The sequence below is a fragment of the Dryas octopetala genome, chromosome 8 (genome assembly GCF_963921425.1).
Source record: "Dryas octopetala chromosome 8, drDryOcto1.1, whole genome shotgun sequence".
Taxonomy (NCBI): Eukaryota; Viridiplantae; Streptophyta; class Magnoliopsida; order Rosales; family Rosaceae; genus Dryas; species Dryas octopetala.
The window spans coordinates 12,202,646-12,223,714 of NC_141373.1; the positions used below are offsets into that span (position 1 = coordinate 12,202,646).

General features: G+C 39.5%; 1 protein-coding gene and 1 non-coding gene across 2 annotated transcripts; one reads left to right on the forward strand and one right to left on the reverse strand.

The window, feature by feature from the left end:
* Positions 1-4,503: 4,503 nt before the first annotated feature.
* On the reverse strand, positions 4,504-9,863 carry LOC147277283 (uncharacterized). The gene is given in 2 exon segments (XM_086255618.1): positions 4,504-7,499; positions 7,502-9,863. Coding segments are annotated over 2 exon segments (5,358 nt in total).
* Positions 9,253-9,359, forward strand: LOC147277284 (small nucleolar RNA R71). The gene has a single exon (XR_015124129.1). It is a non-coding gene; the product is annotated as a small nucleolar RNA R71 (small nucleolar RNA).
* Positions 9,864-21,069: the final 11,206 nt, after the last annotated feature.

Sequence of the window (21,069 nt, forward strand, 5' to 3'; positions counted from 1 at the left end):
GCATCAGTATATCCAATCACATCTAGATGAAGGACTGAAATACGTACACAATATTGTGTGTATGATTCTTAAGATATCATCAAGCCTTCTCTCATACATCATTTGCCAATAGTGTTTAATAATAATGGTGTTTACATCTTGAACAATGTAAGCATGAATTATGATAATTCATAAATAAAATTAAGAAAGAAGCTAGACAAGTGTTAGTCCTTTTTTTTTTTTTTTTCTTTGGCCACTAAATGTTAGTCTTTTTAATGTTTAAAGAATCAGAACTAAAAACTAATTTCTAATTGTGTAGGAACTAGACATTCTATCGCGGATTAATCTTTCTAAGGAGATTAGAGTTCCAAGCAAGAATTCTTGAAACAAGAGGGAGGACATAAAATACTTTTGATGAACTCAAAAGAAAACTAAATCGTCTCTTGCTGTCCAAAATATTATGTGTCAGTTACGGTCATGAGACTAAAAAAGGATTCCAAGAATTTCATCCATTTGGTCTTATTCGTAAAACCTGGAGAAATTGAATGTTGCATGTCTCTCTGTTTGAACAAAAACAAGATGGGATCTAACACAAATAAAGAATTACTTGAAAGAATATTTCAAACCACGTTTTGCGATCCTATTTATCAATCAAATTGACAAAGAAAGTCTTGTTAGGTCAAAATTTACCAATTTGGTCTTGAAAGTCTTATGGAATACACCATCATTACTTTTTAGGTCAAAATTTACTAAAAAAGCTTAAACTATTTTAGAATATGAATTTTGTTGTGTCATTAGAGGATATAAACTTTCATTTTGTGTCAACATGGTACAATTTCATATTTCGTCCAAAATAGATCACGTGTATGACATGTGAGTAGTTGGCCTTTACTTACAATTGATGTTAATTGATGAATTTAACTCTTAAAAGTGTTATTGATGTGGAGACAAAGCTGTATGGCAGAGTTGGAATTGTTGAAATTCCTAACCATTCCTAGTAGTAGGCCGGTGCATGCTTTCAACCCAATATTAAATGTGATGGACAGTTGTGGTTGGAGCCTTGACCAAATAGCCTCCTCCCATGCTTATATAAAGAAGCCTTGATGAAGGCCATGTATGTAACTCAGTGCGGAGAGTAGAGAGTGTTGAGAGCTGAGAGTTGAGTGTGCAGAGAGAGCCACTCCTCTTCTTTGTAAATCTTTCTCAGATAGTGAAAGTGTGTGCTCAAAGTGGATGTAGGCAGTTTAGCCGAACCACTATAAATCTCTGTGTCTATTTTGTGTGTGTGATTGTGTTTGCAGTGTGAGTTTAACAGCCATATATTCCTAACAATTGGTATCAGAGCAAGGTTCAGGTTGTTCTCTGAAATGCCTAAAAGAAAAGACAAATAAAAACCCCAAATTAAATTACTCGCAAGCGCACAAGTCCGTAGTAGAATAGAGTTACGCAAGTACGAGGTCGAACCACAATGATTGGTTAATCAACTCATTTAAACGGAGATATTGAGATTCACAATAAATAAATAAGACAATATTTAATTAAGATATGGGCAAAGCAACAAGATAACAAAGTAACGTTAACAATCAATTAAATAAAATACTCGAGCAAAGAATCCACCACTAAAAATCCTATCTAACTTCTAGTCACCTTATCTTCAGTTCACTTAATTAATAGTGTCGGCTATCCTTTTGGACACGACTTGCCTATGGTATTTAGAACAAGTCTATTACTTTCACATGCAAGTCGCCTATGGTATTTAGAACAAATCTGTCATGCAAAAGAGTCTTTTGAGTTCAAAGAATTTATTAACTAGCCATGCACATCCCAAGAGTATGGTATTTACCCAAAGCATATACAGACCTTATCCACATGAAGCTAAACCCAAACCCTGTATGGTATCTACATAAGTTTGCATCAAATAACTCAATTAACAACCCAGATGGTGATCAAACATCCATGTAATTATTCGAGTATGAATCGGTGAATAAGAATCCCACTATCAAGAAAACAACCAAAGATAAAATAACAATAGAACTAGATTATCATCTTAGGGCTTCATCCTGCCCTAGTAATATATTTAGTTACACAAATCCATCAAGAAAAACCAATAAAAGTCATGGCAAAAACCACCCAAACTGCCTACTGCTCTTCTCCAAAGTGGCGTCCTTCCTTCCAGCCAACGTCTTCAGTCCAAGCCTCCTTCACGCCCTCCAAGAATCCTCTTTAACCACGCCTCTGCCCTATTATATATTGTCCCGTTTTCAGCAAGTAATCTCCTTCCCCTTGGACTAGGTTGCGGCACCACTAGGAAATAGGGGCTGACTTGGAGTCCTTCTTTCATTAGGAGAATCACCTAGCCTTGTCAGCAAATATTCATTCAAAAATCCCTCAGTGGTCCCAGCAAACTGAAAGTATAGAAAACAAAGTAATAAGTCCTTATTTAACCCAAAAAACCTTACAAAAACCAATTAAAATAGGCTTAAAGACAGAGACATTAGACACCCATCAAATTCCCCCAAACTTAATTCCTGCTAGTCCTCGAGCAGAACACACAATAACCCAATTAAAACAGAACTAGTTACAGACCCCAAATTGCCTCAAAATTCCACTATGTTAACAGCCCAAGGAATTGCCTAAACATTGTAAGGGTTCTACACATGATGCCAAGATTAACAATATCTCACCATAGTCAAATTAAAGTGTGTATGTGAATAGCCAAAATCAGAACAACAACTTGCAATCCAATAAGCACATGCGCACACACTTTACTCACAGCCACAATTTCATACCCCATAAGCTTGCTCTTTATATCATCTCTCCACTAATGTAAATAAATGCAACATCACAGGATCAAAAGGGCTTTGCAATGGTTGTAGCACTGGATGGGGTACTTGGCTAAGCAAAGACATGAGAATGAGAACTTCAAAGTCTAGAGAACTAAATGAGCATAAAGTGGCAGCACAGAAAATTTGGAATTTGTTATTATGCATAAGATTTGAGCACACTTAGAAACATCTCACAATTTGCAACACTTTGGAAGCAATATAGTTGGCCCAATTTGTACGGCTCTTCACCCTAGATCCTCCTGATTTTTACCTCAATGATCCCCTAGGGTCGTGACTTCTTTGGTCACACTTCATTACATTTCTCTTTTTTTTTTTTTTTTTTTTTTTTTTAAATGAAACAGCACCCAAACTTGTTTCTAACAAATCACACAGGGCTCAATTCCTATGGACTTCCTTTGCTGCCACACACCTTGCTTTCTTTTTTTTTCTTTAACTCACTAGTTCTCTAGATAAGGAACAAGAAACATGTTTGAGGAGTAGTAAAGTAGAGATGTGGGGGCTGTCAAAGAAATAGGCGCACAATGGGAAGTTTACAGGGGTAATGAGGGAACAACGGGTTGGTTAAAAACAGTACAAAGATGGCCCAAATCATCTCCCAGCTATTGCATTTATTTAGGATTTCGCCTCAAGTGATACTTAGAACAAGTTCTAGAGTATGTCTGACATTAAAGTAGAATAACATGTGCCTTTAGACTAACAAGAATTTGCACCAACTTGGTAGAGTGCTCAAAAACAAGTTTTCGATTTACCATGGGAGACATAATTAACCAAGTAATCATGTGAGAACACAACAATACCCAGCAATACCCATTTCGTTCAACATAATAGAAGTAAGAATAATGGTAAACAAACAAGCAATTTCTTATCATCGGCATTGGGGCCAATAAAAATTGAACCAAAGGAAAACAGAATCAATCAGAGTAATACCCATTAAGAATCACACCCTCAAACCCATTGATTAATTCCCCCAAACTTGAACCGAGCATTGTCCTCAATGAGAGACACAAGAAAGTCACGCAAGGACAGAAATGAAACAGGGAGATGAGGGAAAGAAAACACCTGGTGGCTGTGCGTTGCGGAGGACGGCCAAGGAGCGGGTAGACGGCGTCGACGGCGTCGATGGTGCTGCTCAGATCGCGCAGGCGAAGGGCATGCCCTAGCCTCCTCGCGTCGCCTCTGCTCCCCAAAATATCCAGCCAAAACTTGATAACTAAAGCTGGATATTTAATAAACGTGACCAATATAAACCTTTAAACACCTGGTGGGCCACATGGGCCTCAAACTGAAACCCCCCCCAGACTTCCTTCAACCTTGGCCCGTGATAACAGCCTTTCTCAACCCAGCATCATCCTCTCTAGAGCATTTGCTGGAGAACACCACCGACTACCTCAGACGCGCACAAATGACACGAAAATCCCTTGGGGCAATGGAACATGAACTGGCTTCTTCCCAATTGGAGTCGGTGGTGGAAATTTATGCCCCCCCCCAAACTTTATGTCCTCACACTGAAGGTAGCAACAGACCACTGAAAATTGAAAAAGAACAAAGTAAGTGCAGGATTTAACGACAACAAAAAATGAAAAGTAAAACAAACAAACAAAGAAATAAACAAGGAAATGCTTGGGTTGCCTCCCAAGGAGCGCTTAATTTAACGTCATTAGCTTGACATATCGAATGGCTAAGGTGCTGGTGATGGTTCGGCCAAAGGTATTGAGGACTTCTCAATGTTGAATGGTGATTCCAGGTAAGGCTTTAGGCGATGCCCATTCACTTTGAAGGTTGTTCCATTCTGAATGTGTCTTACTTCCACAGCACCATGTGGAAAAACATGTACCACAACATAGGGACCATACCACCGCGACTTGAGCTTGCCTGGAAACAGGCGAAGTCTTGAGTTGAAGAGCAACACTTTCTGTCCAGGAAAGAACTCCCTCCTTAAGATGGTTTTGTCATGAAAGAGCTTGGTCCTGTCCTTATATATCTTAGCATTTTCGTACGCATCATTACGAATTTCATCAAGTTCATTGAGCTGGAGCTTCCTCTGTTCACCAGCAGCACCATAGTCGAAATTGAGTTGCTTGACTGCCCAGAACGCCTTATGCTCAAGCTCCATAGGAAGGTGACATGCCTTTCCATAAACTAAACGGAATGGGGACATGCCAATTGGTGTCTTATAGGCTGTCCGATATGCCCACAGCGCATCATTAAGCTTAAGGGACCAATCCTTGCGGGAAGTACTCACTGTCTTCTCTAGAATTCTCTTTATCTCTCTGTTGGAAACCTCAACTTGGCCACTTGTTTGTGGGTGGTATGGGGTAGCAACTTTGTGAGTGACATTGTATTTCGACAAGAGATTCTTTAGAGGTTTGTTGATGAAGTGTCGCCCCCCATCACTGATGAGGACACGAGGGGTCCCAAACCTTGGAAAGATGGTGCCTTGTAAAAGTTTCAAAACAACTTTGTGATCATTAGTTGGGGCAGCCACTGCCTCTACCCATTTGGAGACATATTCCACAGCCACTAAAATATACTCATTGCCATATGAAGAGGGAAAAGGCCCCATAAAATCCACCCCCCAGACATCAAACAATTCAATTACTAAAATCCCATGCTGAGGCATCTCATTGCGATTAGAAATATTGCCCACTCTTTGGCACCGATCACAAGCTGAACACCATGTGTGAGCATCTTTGAATAAGGAAGGCCAATAAAAACCACTCTGTAGGATCTTTGCTGCTGTCCTTTTTGAGCCGAAATGGCCTCCACATGCATGATCATGTGCAAATTGTAAGATGCTTGCTTGTTCAGTAGCGGGCACACACCTCCTTATCATCTGATCAGAGCAATACTTGTAGAGATACGGTTCATCCCAAAAGTAAAACTTGACATCATGGAGAAACTTCCTTCGCTGCTGGGTACTTAATTCAAGAGGCATCACCCCTCCAGCCAGATAATTGGCGATATCCGCATACCATGGTGTGACATGTTGGACCGCAAACAACTGTTCGTCGGGGAAGCTCTCACGCAATGGCACAATGGTGTCTTCATTTTCATGAGTGTGAGTTAGACGGGAGAGATGGTCAGCGACCACATTCTTCACACCTTGCTGATCCCGTAACTCAACATCAAATTCTTGTAATAATAACACCCACCGAATGAGCCTTGGTTTTGCATCTTTCTTGGACATAAGGTACCTTAATGCAGCATGGTCAGTATAAACAACGATCTTAGAGCCAAGCAAATAGGATCTAAACTTCTCAAGTGCAAAAATGACAGCGAGCATCTCTTTCTCAGTAGTGGAGTAATTGAGTTGTGCATCGTTCAAGGTTTTTGAGGCATAAGAAATAACATGTGGCAGCTTGTCCCTCCGCTGTCCTAAAACAGAACCCACTGCGTAGTCACTAGCGTCACACATTAATTCAAATGGAAGACCCCAATCTGGAGCTATCATAATCGGCGCAGAAGTGAGAAGAGATTTCAAAGTGGTAAAAGCTTGTAAACATGATTCATCAAAGTGAAACGGAGTGTCCTTAGAAAGAAGATTGCACAAGGGTCGGCTGATTTTGGAAAAATCCTTAATAAAACGCCGATAAAAACCCGCGTGTCCTAAGAAAGACCGTACAGCCTTGACTGATGTGGGTGGTGGCAGATTGGCAATTAAATCAATCTTCGCCTTGTCTACTTCTATCCCGCGACTTGAAACCAAGTGTCCTAACACAATTCCCTGTTTCACCATAAAGTGACATTTTTCCCAGTTGAGAACAAGGTTAAATTCCTTGCACCTTTCCAAAACCATCTTCAAATTTCCAAGACAGTTATCAAAAGAGAAACCGAAAACAGAGAAGTCATCCATGAAAATTTCAATTATTCTTTCGACCATATCGGAGAATATACTCATCATGCACCGTTGGAATGTAGCTGGAGCATTGCATAGGCCAAATGGCATACGCCGGTAGGCAAAGGTACCATAAGGGCAGGTGAATGTTGTTTTCTCTTGGTCTTCGGAAGCGATAGCAATTTGATTATAACCTGAATACCCGTCAAGAAAACAATAATGCGAGTGTCCGGCCAGCCTTTCCAACATTTGGTCAATAAATGGCAAGGGAAAGTGATCTTTCCGGGTTAAGGAGTTCAACTTCCTGTAATCTATACAGACTCGCCATCCTGTTTGCATTCGAGTGGGCACCAATTCCCCAGTTTTGTTCTCAACCACTGTGATTCCTGACTTCTTTGGTACAACTTGGGTAGGACTAACCCACTGGCTGTCAGAGATGGGGTATATCACGCCTACATCCAGGAGTTTGAGTACCTCTTTTCGGACTACTTCTTTCATATTTGGATTCAAACGCTGCTGAGCTTCTATGGTGGGCTTCGACCCTTCTTCCAAAAAGATCCTGTGCATGCAAACCGCGGGGCTTATACCCTTGATATCAGCAATGGACCAGCCGAGAGCTGATTTATTTTCTCCTAGAAGCTGCAGCAGTTTCAGTTCCTCAGTCTTGCTCAAATCTGATGCTATGATTACTGGCAATGTGTCAGCTTCGCCCAAAAATGCATACTTCAAATGAGATGGCAACGACTTGAGTTCTAATACTGGTGGCTTAATTACGGAAGGTACAGCAGCTGGTGGTGGCGTGCCAAGAGGTTCTACAGCTTGTCTCCATCGTGGCGCTGCAGGGGTGTCGCCTCAAGTGCAGCCACTACCTCAAGTGTCTCATCCTCAGCAAATTCTTCAAACTCAGAGCACGTAAGGCATGTCTCCAGCTCATCACTTGCTGAAGAAATTAAAAATTGAGCATGTATAATCGGGTCAAGAACATCCACGCGATGACACTCCTCCACATCACTGGGTTTTTTTAAGGCGCCAAACATTCGAAACTCCACTGATTCACCATCAATTCTGAGCTTAAGAGTACCTTGCTGCACGTCTATTAATGCACCAGCAGTAGCAAGGAATGGCCGGCCAAGTAAAATGGGAAGATTCCTATCTTCTTCCATGTCAAGCACCAGAAAATCCGCCGGTATCACAAACTGCTCCACTTTAATTAACACATCTTCGACAAGGCCCTTAGGATAAGTGACTGAACGATCCGCTAGCTGTAGTGAGACAGACGTCTTTCTTAGCTCTCCGATGCCAAGCTGCGAGAAAATAGAAAAAGGCATAAGATTCACACTAGAACCAAGATCCAAGAAAGCTTTATCAAACTTAGATTCACCAATAATACAAGGCAAAGTGAAACTCCCTGGATCTTGTAATTTTGGGGGCATCTTATTGAAGAGGACGGCGCTGCACTCCTTAGTGAGTTCAATTTTTTCATGGTCCACAAATCTTCTCTTGTTCGTACACACATCTTTCAAAAACTTGGCATATGTGGGAATGTGCTTGATGGCTTCTAATAATGGGAGATTAATTTGAACCTTCTTAAACACTTCCAAAATATCCTTCATGTGCTCACTCTGCTTCTGTTTTTGCTGCCTGGAAGGAAAGGGTAAAGTAGGCACATATTTGTTGACAAGAGGCAACTCGGATGCAACATTTATTGGGCTTTCAATTTCGCCACTTTCAGGTGCAGCGGCAGGTATGGTTTCCTCGGCTTCCTTTTGCTTTTGTGCTGCAATTTCTTCTCTCCGATCATATGGCTTACCACTCCTTAGAGTCCGGACAACCTTAGCATGCTCTAATCCTCTTGGATTCGGTTCAGGCTGGCTAGGTAGTCTACCCATCCCCCTTTCGGTCAAAGTAGAAGCTAGTTGGCTGACTTGTGTCTCCAGACTTGCTATGGCTTTGGTGTTAGCTTGCTGGCCCTTTTGAGACTCTTGAAACATTTGTTGCATCTGAATTTGATTTTGCATAAGCTGCTGCATCATGTCTTCCACCCCAAGTTTTTTCGGCTCTACTGGAGCTTGAGTCTGCTGAAAGGGAGGGTTACGTGGAGCTTGTGGTTGATTATTGTTGCTCCATGAGAAGTTAGGGTGATACTTCCAGCCAGGATTATATGTATTTGAGAATGGGTCAGTCCTAACATTTCGGTTGTAGGAATTCACCAAACTTGCTTGTTCTTGTACAAACTCCGGAAAATCAACCCCATTGGGACAAGAAATCGTGGCATGACCAATGACATCGCAAATAGCGCAGATTTCTTGTGATGGCGTCCTCCCATTCATAGCAAGTAGCGCATCCAATTTGCTGGCAATGGAATCAACCTGCGCCTTTGAAGCAAAAACATTCGAATGGTTACTCTCATTCACTCCAGCACACCTTTCTCTCGCATCAGAATGTTGCGTTTCCATTGCTAGGCTGTCAAACAGAGTTTGACATTCAACTGTGGTCTTATTTTTAATGGATCCACCTGCATAGTTATTCACTGCAGCCTTACTAGAAACGGTCAGTGCCTTATAAAATATACGCATTAAAACAAGGGAAGGCAAACCATGATGAGGGCACTGAATTAACAAATTATTAAATCGCTCCCATGCCTCAGAAAATGACTCATTTGCTTGTTGATTGAATTGCATGATCTTGTCCCTTAATGCATCGGTTTTCTGGGCTGAGAAAAACTTCTCCAAGAACTTGTTTTGAATCTCAGTCCAGCTGGTTAGTGATCTCGGCCTCAAAGAATTCAGCCACATCTTTGCCTTGTCCTTCAAAGTGTAAGGAAAGATCTTCATCCTTAAGTGCTCCTCCGTGACTCCTTCTGTCAAAGGCATATTAGAAACCATGTTAAAAATGTCACGAATATGAACTAATGGATCTTCATTATTTAAACCATGAAAGGAAGGAATCATGTTAAAATGAATATTTTTTAATTCATAATTCCTGGCTGCCGCAGGGAGAATGATGCTCGATGGTGATGTCGGAATTGTTGGGATGTCAAGGTCTCCCATTGTCTCGTTGGGTACAAGAGCCATCCTTTCCTCCCTCTGACGAATCTCCTCTTCTATATCCTCTCTACGTTTCCTGCGAATTTCCTTGAGCTTTTGTTCAATCTCCGGCTGAAATTCTACAAGTTCACAATCCGAAGATCGTGTACCAGTCATCCACCATGCAAAGGACAGTTTAATGAATTGAATTAGACGCAATCCCCGGCAACGGCGCCAAAAACTTGATATGTATTTTTGAAATGCCTAAAAGAAAAGACAAATAAAAACCCCAAATTAAATTACTCGCAAGCGCACAAGTCCGTAGTAGAATAGAGTTACGCAAGTACGAGGTCGAACCACAAGGATTGGTTAATCAACTCATTTAAACGGAGATATTGAGATTCACAATAAATAAATAAGACAATATTTAATTAAGATATGGGCAAAGCAACAAGATAACAAAGTAACGTTAACAATCAATTAAATAAAATACTCGAGCAAAGAATCCACCACTAAAAATCCTATCTAACTTCTAGTCACCTTATCTTCAGTTCACTTAATTAATAGTGTCGGCTATCCTTTTGGACACGACTTGCCTATGGTATTTAGAACAAGTCTATTACTTTCACATGCAAGTCGCCTATGGTATTTAGAACAAATCTGTCATGCAAAAGAGTCTTTTGAGTTCAAAGAATTTATTAACTAGCCATGCACATCCCAAGAGTATGGTATTTACCCAAAGCATATACAGACCTTATCCACATGAAGCTAAACCCAAACCCTGTATGGTATCTACATAAGTTTGCATCAAATAACTCAATTAACAACCCAGATGGTGATCAAACATCCATGTAATTATTCGAGTATGAATCGGTGAATAAGAATCCCACTATCAAGAAAACAACCAAAGATAAAATAACAATAGAACTAGATTATCATCTTAGGGCTTCATCCTGCCCTAGTAATATATTTAGTTACACAAATCCATCAAGAAAAACCAATAAAAGTCATGGCAAAAACCACCCAAACTGCCTACTGCTCTTCTCCAAAGTGGCGTCCTTCCTTCCAGCCAACGTCTTCAGTCCAAGCCTCCTTCACGCCCTCCAAGAATCCTCTTTAACCACGCCTCTGCCCTATTATATATTGTCCCGTTTTCAGCAAGTAATCTCCTTCCCCTTGGACTAGGTTGCGGCACCACTAGGAAATAGGGGCTGACTTGGAGTCCTTCTTTCATTAGGAGAATCACCTAGCCTTGTCAGCAAATATTCATTCAAAAATCCCTCAGTGGTCCCAGCAAACTGAAAGTATAGAAAACAAAGTAATAAGTCCTTATTTAACCCAAAAAACCTTACAAAAACCAATTAAAATAGGCTTAAAGACAGAGACATTAGACACCCATCATTCTCACTCATAGCTCCATCGAACACCACCACTGCGTCTCGACCGTGAAGATCCTCACCAGCATCGCCGATCGCCCATCGCAGCTATAAATCGCTCCCCGCAGCTGCCGATCGCTCACTATGCCGCTGCCGCCAAGAGACCTGCTGCTGCTGCTCCCACCTCACCGCCGCGAAGCCGAGACCTGCTGCTGCTCCCATCTCGCCGCTGCCCCCATCTAGCCATTGCTCTATCTACTCATCCATCTCAACCTTTCATTCCGTTGCTTAATTGCCTCTGCCCAATGCAAATTTTCTCCAAGAAGAGGTGACCAAAAGGAAGAAGCAGAGAAAGGGAGAGAACAAAGAAAGAAAAGAGAAGAAAGGAGAAGACTCTCCTGGTCTGGCAGTGCGCACACGCAAGAAAAATAAGGGAGGAGAAAAGAAGAAAAAAAAAAATTGGGGGTGTGATCACTATTCACGCAATAGTGGTACTGTTCATCAGCAGACACTATTCATACAATAGTTGTACTGTTCATAGGGGGTACTGTTCATCCGTGGACACTATTCATCCGCGGGTACTGTTCATCCGTGAACCATTTTTTATCAGCGAGTTTAGAGAGACCCGTATTAAGTGGAAGCAATGGCATCCGACAAGGATACATCCAAAATTGAGAAATTTGACGGTACAAATTTCGGCTTTTGGAAGATGCAAATGGAAGACCACCTGTATCAGAAGGATCTATTCTTGCCTTTGGGAGAAAAGCCAGCAGACGTGAAGGATTTCGATTGGCAGTTGCTTGACCGGAAAGCTCTCGGCACTGTGAGGTTAACGTTGTCGAAATCTGTTGCCTTCAACATCAAGAACGAGAAGACAACAACATCTTTAATGGCAGCCCTTTCCAGTATGTATGAACAACCGTCTGCAGCAAACAAGGTACATTTGATTAAAAAGTTATTTAATCTGAAAATGGCCGAAGGAAGTAGTTTTAGTCAGCACCTTAATGATTTCAATGAAGTGACAGATCAACTAAGTTTAGTTGAAATCACATTCAGTGATGAAGTTCGAGCCTTGTTAATTCTCGGGCAGTTACCTGAGAGTTGGAAAGGCACAGTTACTGCAATAAGTGGCTCCGCAGGTAAATCAAAATTAAAATTCGATGATGCCGTAAGTATGATTTTGACGGAGGAGATCAGGATGCAGTCATATGGTGCTTCCACTTCTGGATCGGCTTTAAATGTGGAAAGCAGAGGTAGAAGTTCAAACAAAGGAAATGGTCGCAACAGACAAAATAATCGTGGGAGATCCAGGAATGGAAGATCAAGATCCAGGAATCCCAATAATTCCAACAACTCTAAGACCATAGAGTGTTGGAATTGTGGCAAGACCGGGCACTACAAAAATCAGTGCAAGGCTCCGAAGAAGGAACCAGAAACAAAGGCAGAAGCGAATGTTGGCACTACCTCAGAACCAGAAGATGCATTGATATGCTCTTTGGAGAGAAAGGAGGATTCTTGGGTGTTAGACTCTGGAGCATCATTTCATGCCACTTCATGCAAAGAGTTGCTTGAAAGGTATGTACCTGGTAATTTTGGAAAAGTATATCTTGGTAATGATTGTCCCTGCGATATTATTGGCAAAGGTGAAGTGCAGATTAAGTTGAACGGGTCTGTATGGAAGCTGAAAGATGTCAGATACATTCCCGACCTAAGGAAGAATTTAATCTCAGTGGGGCAGTTGGCAAATGAAGGTCATACTACAACCTTCCACGGTGACACTTGGAAAATCTCAAAGGGCGCAATGACAATTGCTCGAGGAAATAAGAGTGGCACCCTCTATATGACAGCGGATTCTCGCTGGTCAATCTCAGTTGCCACAGGAAAAGAAGACTCAAACCTATGGCACCAGAGACTTGGTCACATGAGTGAGAAGGGACTCAAAGTCATGCATTCGAAAGGGAAGCTACCAGGTCTGCAATCAGTTGGAACAGACATGTGTGAAGATTGCATACTAGGAAAACAAAAGAGAGTTAGCTTCCAGACAGGTGCTCGATCCCCAAAGAAGGAGAAACTTGAGCTAGTCCATTCCGACGTTTGGGGACCGACAAACGTCTCATCCATTGGTGGAAAGTCATATTTCGTGACTTTTATTGACGACCACTCTCGGAAGGTATGGGTTTATTTTCTGAGACATAAGTCAGAAGTCTTTGATATGTTAAGAAAATGGAAAGCAATGGTAGAAAATGAGACAGGTTTGAAGATTAAGAAGCTGAGATCCGACAACGGTGGTGAATACGAGGACACCAATTTTAAGAAGTTCTGCTATGAGCACGGCATCAGAATGGAGAGAACCATGCCGGGTACACCACAACATAATGGTGTAGCTGAGCGCATGAATCGAACGTTGACTGAAAGAGCAAGAAGCATGCGTATGCAGTCAGGCTTACCAAAGCAATTTTGGGCAGAAGCAGTCAACACAGCAGCTTATCTAATCAATAGAGGTCCTTCAGTACCTTTGGAGCACAGGATACCAGAGGAGGTATGGAGCGGTAAAGAGATAGAACTTTCACACTTACGCACACATCAGTGATCGGTTGTGTAGCTTACGCACACATCAGTGATCAAGCCAGGAGCAAGCTTGATCCCAAATCCCTGAAAGGCACCTTTATCGGTTATGGCGGGGATGAATTCGGTTACCGCATCTGGGATAACCAAAACAAGAAAGTAATCCGGAGCAGAGATGTGATCTTCAACGAAAGGGTGATGTACAAGGACAGACATGCTGCAACAGATCCTTGTGACTCAGATCAAAGTGATCCAATGTATGTAGATCCGGATTATTCCCCAGATAGTCCCGTGAGCCCCGAGCCAGAAAAACATGTGGCGCAGAGCAGTACTCAGCAGATTGATGCATCACAACCCCCATCTCCTACTCCTGGACCTAGGAGATCTTCTCGGCCTCATGTGCCAAACAAGAAGTATATGAACTACTTGTTACTCACTGATGGAGGAGAGCCTGAGTGCTATGATGAGGCATGTCAGGCAGGAGATGCTAGCCAGTGGGAGCTTGCAATGAAAGATGAGATGAATTCTCTCAACTCCAACAAGACTTGGGAGCTAGCTAAGTTGCCCAAGGGAAAGAAGGCCCTTCACAACAAATGGGTGTACCGGGTGAAAGAAGAGCACAATGGCTCAAAGAGGTACAAGGCCCGCCTGGTAGTCAAAGGCTTTCAGCAGAAAGAAGGTATTGACTACACCGATATTTTTGCACCAGTTGTAAAATTGACCACTATTAGGTCAGTCTTGAGTATTGTTGCTTCAGAGGGACTGCATCTTGAGCAGTTGGATGTGAAGACTGCCTTCCTTCACGGTGACCTGGAAGAGGAAATATACATGCACCAACCCGAAGGGTTTTCTGTGAAAGGAAAAGAGAATCTCGTGTGCAAACTGAAAAGAAGCTTGTATGGTCTGAAACAAGCCCCAAGGCAATGGTACAAGAAGTTTGATGGCTTCATGCAGAGGCAAGGATACCATAGGTGCAACGCTGATCATTGTTGCTACTTTAAGAGGTACAAGTCCAGTTATATCATTCTACTACTTTATGTTGATGACATGCTAGTAGCTAGTTCAGACATGGACGAGATTAAAAATTTGAAGCAGCAATTGTCAAAGGAATTTGACATGAAAGACTTGAGTCCAGTGAAACAGATCCTTGGCATGAGGATCACCAGAGACAATCAAAAGGGTACCTTGCAGTTGTCTCAGGCTGAATACATTAGCCGTGTCCTGAAAAGGTTCAACATGAGCAATGCCAAGGCAGTTAGCACACCCCTGGCCAGCCACTTCCGGTTATCTAAAGATCAGTCTCCCCAGACAGAAGAGGAGAGAAACTTCATGGCTAAGGTCCCTTACGCCTCAGCCATTGGAAGTCTTATGTATGCCATGGTCTGTACGAGACCTGACATTGGCCATGCAGTGGGAGCTGTCAGCAGATTCATGTCCAATCCAGGAAAAACTCACTGGGAAGCAGTGAAGTGGATCCTAAGGTATCTACGAGGCACTATTGACAAATGCCTATGCTTTGGGAAAAACGATTTGAAACTTCAAGGCTATGTAGATGCAGATTTTGCAGGAGAAGTAGACCGCAGAAGAAGTACTACTGGTTATGTCTTTACAGTTGGCACTACAGCAGTTAGTTGGATTTCGCAGATACAAAAGATTGTTGCTCTATCCACTACAGAGGCAGAGTATATAGCTGTGACAGAGGCCAGTAAGGAGATGATATGGCTACAGGGATTGTTAACAGAATTGGGATTCATACAGATAAAGAATGTTCTGCACAGTGATAGTCAGAGTGCAATACATCTAGCCAAGAATTCAGCATTTCATTCTAGGACCAAGCATATTGGACTTCGTTATCACTTCATCAGATCTCTCCTGGAGGATGGGGTGCTGACACTTGAGAAGATCCAAGGCAGCAAGAATCCAGCTGATATGTTGACAAAAACTGTTACCATTGAGAAACTGAAGCTGTGCTCAGCTTCAGTTGGTCTTCTAGCCTGAAGATAGATTTGAGCACACCACTCATCACTAATCACTCATGAAGTGACTTCGTCTCCAAGTGGGAGATTGTTATTGATGTGGAGACAAAGCTATATGGCAGAGTTGGAATTGTTGAAATTCCTAACCATTCCTAGTAGTAGGCCGGTGCATGCTTTCAACCCAATATTAAATGTGATGGACAGTTGTGGTTGGAGCCTTGACCAAATAGCCTCCTCCCATGCTTATATAAAGAAGCCTTGATGAAGACCATGTATGTAACTCAGTGCGGAGAGTAGAGAGTGTTGAGAGCTGAGAGTTGAGTGTGCAGAGAGAGCCACTCCTCTTCTTTGTAAATCTTTCTCAGATAGTGAAAGTGTGTGCTCAAAGTGGATGTAGGCAGTTTAGCCGAACCACTATAAATCTCTGTGTCTATTTTGTGTGTGTGATTGTGTTTGCAGTGTGAGTTTAACAGCCATATATTCCTAACAAAAAGTAACCATATATGTGTCATGAACATGATTTGTTATGAATGGAATATGTGATTGAGTTGACGAATTATATCACGTTGACACAAAATGAAAGTTTATATGTTCTAATACACACAAAATTTCATATCCTAAAATGACACAAGACCCAAAGGTCTAAGTCATTTTAATAAACTTTATCCTATTTTCTTATTTTATTTTAATAAGAGAAAAAGCAAAAAAAAAAAAACAAAAAAAGGCAAATCTAATAAATAAGCAACCCTAAACAGTCTGCCCAACCCAAGTCGTCTCATACCACAATTACTAGCTAGCACTTCTAGAGTATGCATCGACACTATTACTGCTGCCATACTATAACAAAAACTTCCACCTTCATTAATATTACTATTTACTTTTTTATAATGGTTTTTAAATGTTTCCACACAATGTTGGGCTAGTGAGCATACGTGTGAGTGGACGGATTCATAAGTTACGAACCCGTTGGATTGGTGTTAGAGTACTCTAGCGGACGGTGTGATTAAACCAGTTAGTGTAACGGGTCATCTTAGCTTGTGGGTTAAGGTATCGGAATTATTTTCTATATTGATTTTATGTCAAATTTCCCTTGTGGTCCCATAGTTTGGATCAAGTTTTATTTTGGTCCTTGTAATTTTAATTTTAATTTTTTTAATTTTGGTCCTTCATTTTACAAATTATAGCAATTTAGAAACAAGTAACATTTCGTTTATTAAATCGCAAATTCTTTGCTCTTTTGATCATGTAATTTATAAATCATTTACAATTTTGGTCATATCATTTACAAACAGTTAGCGATTTAATGATAATTTAACGAATTAAGGGATAAAAATGTTAACATGTCCTTCAATTGCAATGATCTATAAAGTACGTATTAAGATCAAAATAAGAACTGTTAAAACTATAGAGACTAAAATACCCAAACTACAAATACCAAAAGTAAAGTTTAGCCTAAATTTTAATATTTTTCCATCTTAATTTATTAATTAAAAATGTCTAAGCTTGGAGGCCATAGGCCGATAGACTAAAGGTATGCGCGCTGTCAATAATGTCAACGACTTTTAATAAGCGCCACAATATTGAAAGCATTCTTTTATTTTTTTATAGATGAAATATTGAAAGCATTCTTGCCTGTAGTATAGATGGTTAAGATATTTATTTCAAGCACTTTATCCCACATTGGTACATCTTATCCACCTTCACCTAATCTAGATCCTCATCTTTATTTAAATTTCTTTTTTATGTGTAGTCGAAAAGGCCCATAATGCCCACCTCATTTCCTTTATTATAAATCAAATGGCAGCTGAAAATCATGTTATTAGAATCCACTTTTTTTTTTTTTTTTTTTTCAAAGAATGCAGAGGCCGTTAAAAGCTTCTTTTTTGGTAGTTCGCCATATCGACCAAAATGGCTAATTTTTGTCCTCCAATGCAGTGCTCACGATTGGTACTGATAAAGTAATGCATGCCAGGTCTACTGAATTGATAGAAATGTCGCGCATACCACACATTATATGGATTGTTCATGCTACATTTTTCGTAATCCTCTTTGTTGACTTCAGCCACGTCAGTGTTTCCATTTCTATTGTAGAAATCTATTTAAAAAAATCATTATAAAAAATTAATTAGCTGAAACCCAATGGGCTAGGCCAAACTTCGAATTGTGTAAATATTAATGACAATTAATTAAAAATAGGCTTAAACCCCAACTATAATTTATTTTTTTGGTAAAAAATCTATAGAAAATTATGATTAAATACCAAATATCAATAGTTTTTCAGCAAAGCAACAAACTAGACACTAATTTTTTTTAGTTTAGGTACTAATCTAGAGCAAGACATTTTGGATTATAGGTCACAAATCCGTTTGCTATATAGTTGTGATTATCGAACTATCACAGTTGTGACTATTCAAATTCATAAAAATTTAAATTTATATGAGTTTAATGTTTTTGATTTAGGATTGGGGAATGAAACCTATAATTCAGAAACTAAATATTAAAGTTTAAGTCTTGCAAACATTAAAAAAAACAACAAATCAATAAAAAAATTATGACTGTTAGACAGTCACAGCTCAGTGTAACCATATTTTTTAAAATTGGTACCTAAACTAAAATTTAGTGTCTAAAGTGAAATAACATAAACGTTTTAGTAGTTAAAATGAAAAAAATTACAATTTAGTACCTAAAGTCAACGGACCTAAAAATCTATAATTGATTAATTAAATAATTACATATATAGGTATAGTTTTAATGGTATGCAAATAAGTTGAAGATACAATTTAAAATATATATGAGTAACCCGAATGAAATAATTAAGTAAAAAATAAAAGAAAGAATTACACTTACCACTACCAACGTTCAGTATAAATGGGTAGGTTTTTCAATTACAATATGTATTATAGTTATTATAGTTGTGTGAAAAACCCTAGCCGCTAGAGAGGAAAAAATGTTCTAAATTTTCGTCTACAATAGTCTTCGTATCCGAGGCTTTCGTACGCTAGTGATTTGACTTTCTTAGTTTGAAGAGTCTTTTTCTTTTAGAGAGAGTTTGTCTCTTTCTTGATTCTAAAGAGGATTTGTCTAGGGTTTCATCATAAACTATAGCTTTTTTTTCTTGGTTTAAGTGTCGTCATGCCTCTTGCAATGGATGTGGTCATGCATTTTTCTAAGCCTGCATGGTATTAATTCCTTTACCTTGAAATGAGAAGGAAGAGAAAGGTTCCAGCTATGGAGGAGATAATTAAGGTTCTAGCCGGAGTAGATTGACAAGAAGCCTCTTGTGGTTTTGCCTATTGATCAATCAAGAATGACTGATGTTCGATCAATTGGGAGACTACGCTATTGATTGGGGATTAATTAAGAGGTTTCATATTTTGGGTTTTTTAGCAGTCAAATAGGGCGTGCAACTTGTTGTAGATTTGGGTTTTTTTTTTTTTTTTCTTTTCGTGGAGTTAGACTCTCTTCAAGTGTGCTTTATGGTTAATTATCTGGCAGAAGAGATCAGGTCATTGTTAGCTCTAACCAATGTCTAGAATTTTTGTTATCAACCGAAAGAGCGTAATAGGATTGCTCACTAAAGGGGCTAAGCGGTCAGCTTTGTAGAACACACCTAGTAATTTTAAAACGTGGGTCGGTTTAACATCTTTATAAAATTATGTGGACCTTAATTTTTAACACTAAACACATTAGGTGGATTATATTTTATCAAGGCAAGCTTCAAAGTTGACTAATTAATCAATCTATTACTGTTAAAATTAAGTATAAACATGTTGTTTCTTTATTAATGAACGTAGGTTTCATTCAGTTTAGTGATATTGATTTAACTGTTATTTCGTTACATTATGATTTATAAGGGTTTAGGGCTCAAGTTGAAATTTTTGGCTTAATTAAATCATGGAGGTGATGAAACCTTAAACTCTAAACCTTAAACAAAATCCAAATTAAGACCAAACAAAAACCAAAATAAAGGAGTGACATTGAGGTCAATAGGTCATTGTTAATTAGTTATAGTGGGATTAATTTATTAGGTTTTATGGCTTGCGTTTTGAAATTTTTTCCTTAAATCCTCGAGACTAGCAATTGTGGGGTAGTCTAATTGGAAGAGTCGTTGAATTACTCCCTCTGCATCCATATTAGTTCTCCTTTCCCCCTAATCCCAAAAAAAAAAACTTCCCGGAGACTAAACCCTAAACCTTAAACAAAATCCAAAGACCAAATTAAGAAGAAATAAATTAAAGGAGTGACATTATGGTAACTTTCATTTAGTCATAGTGAAATTTATTAGAGTTTATATTTTGTCTTAAGAGTGGACCTAAGCTCTAAACTAAATCCAACCCAAGAAAAACAAACAAATTAAATAACATTGAAGTAATTGTCTGTAGCTCATCTGTAGCTCATCTGCGATGGGTTTTATATATTGTGCTTTAGGGTATACTACTATAGATATGGTTTAATGCTTAGAATTTAGGGTTTGAGAGAGTTGGGGTATAGGTCTTTAGCCCTAAACCCTAGGGATTAAATCTGATATCTTTGGATGAACAAGTTTAAAAGTGCTACACAATTTCAACATGACAGAATTTTAAAAGATGAGATTTAAATTCATTGAACTTGTAAATTTTAAACATGATGAAATTTAAATATGATGCGGGTGGTGGTGGTGGCGGCAGTGGTGCTGTTGGTGATGGTAGCAAGCAGTGATAGCGGCGTAGGCAAGGATAGTGGAGGCGGTGTTGGAGTGTGGAGGTAGTGATAGTGGTGGTGGTAGTGGTAATGGGATGGTGGTGGTGATGGCAGTGGTGGGTGGTGTTTTTTCATTGAAATCTTATTCTCTTAGAATTTGGGAATTAACACCTATTTTGGTTGAATTTAAAGTTGAAATTTATAACTTTCAAACTCCATAATTTTAAGATTAGTTTGTTAATGATATCAAACAGGAAAATTATATATAGGACCTATTATAGTTTTATTATGTTGCTGGAGTTGACTATTTTATATAGGACCTTAATTAAGTGAAAAATGGCTCCTTACTCGTTTATATTTTGACTATGTCTATTTTTTTTAGTCAATAATTATCTTCCATAAAATTTGAACTCAATATATACCTTATCCCACAAAATAGAAATTGTATATCATTCACTAGACCAAATGATTGTTAACTATGTATATAACTACTTACCGAATGTTAATTCCCTCAATATTAATTAGCAAAAGAAAATTCAAATATTTCTAGAATACTTTTAATAAAGTTGAAGATTAATAAAACCAAAGCAAATGTTATTGGACCACTCATTCCTTTTTTCTTTATTAATTTGCTAGTAACTATATAAATATACGGTATATACCTAGAATGTCCCCAACAAAAAATTTATATTCGGCTGCCCAAAACTGATAAATGGGCAATCCTAAACAGTCCACAGGTGGAGCCCAACCCAATTCTTCTCCCACCACAAACACTCCCCCTGCTTC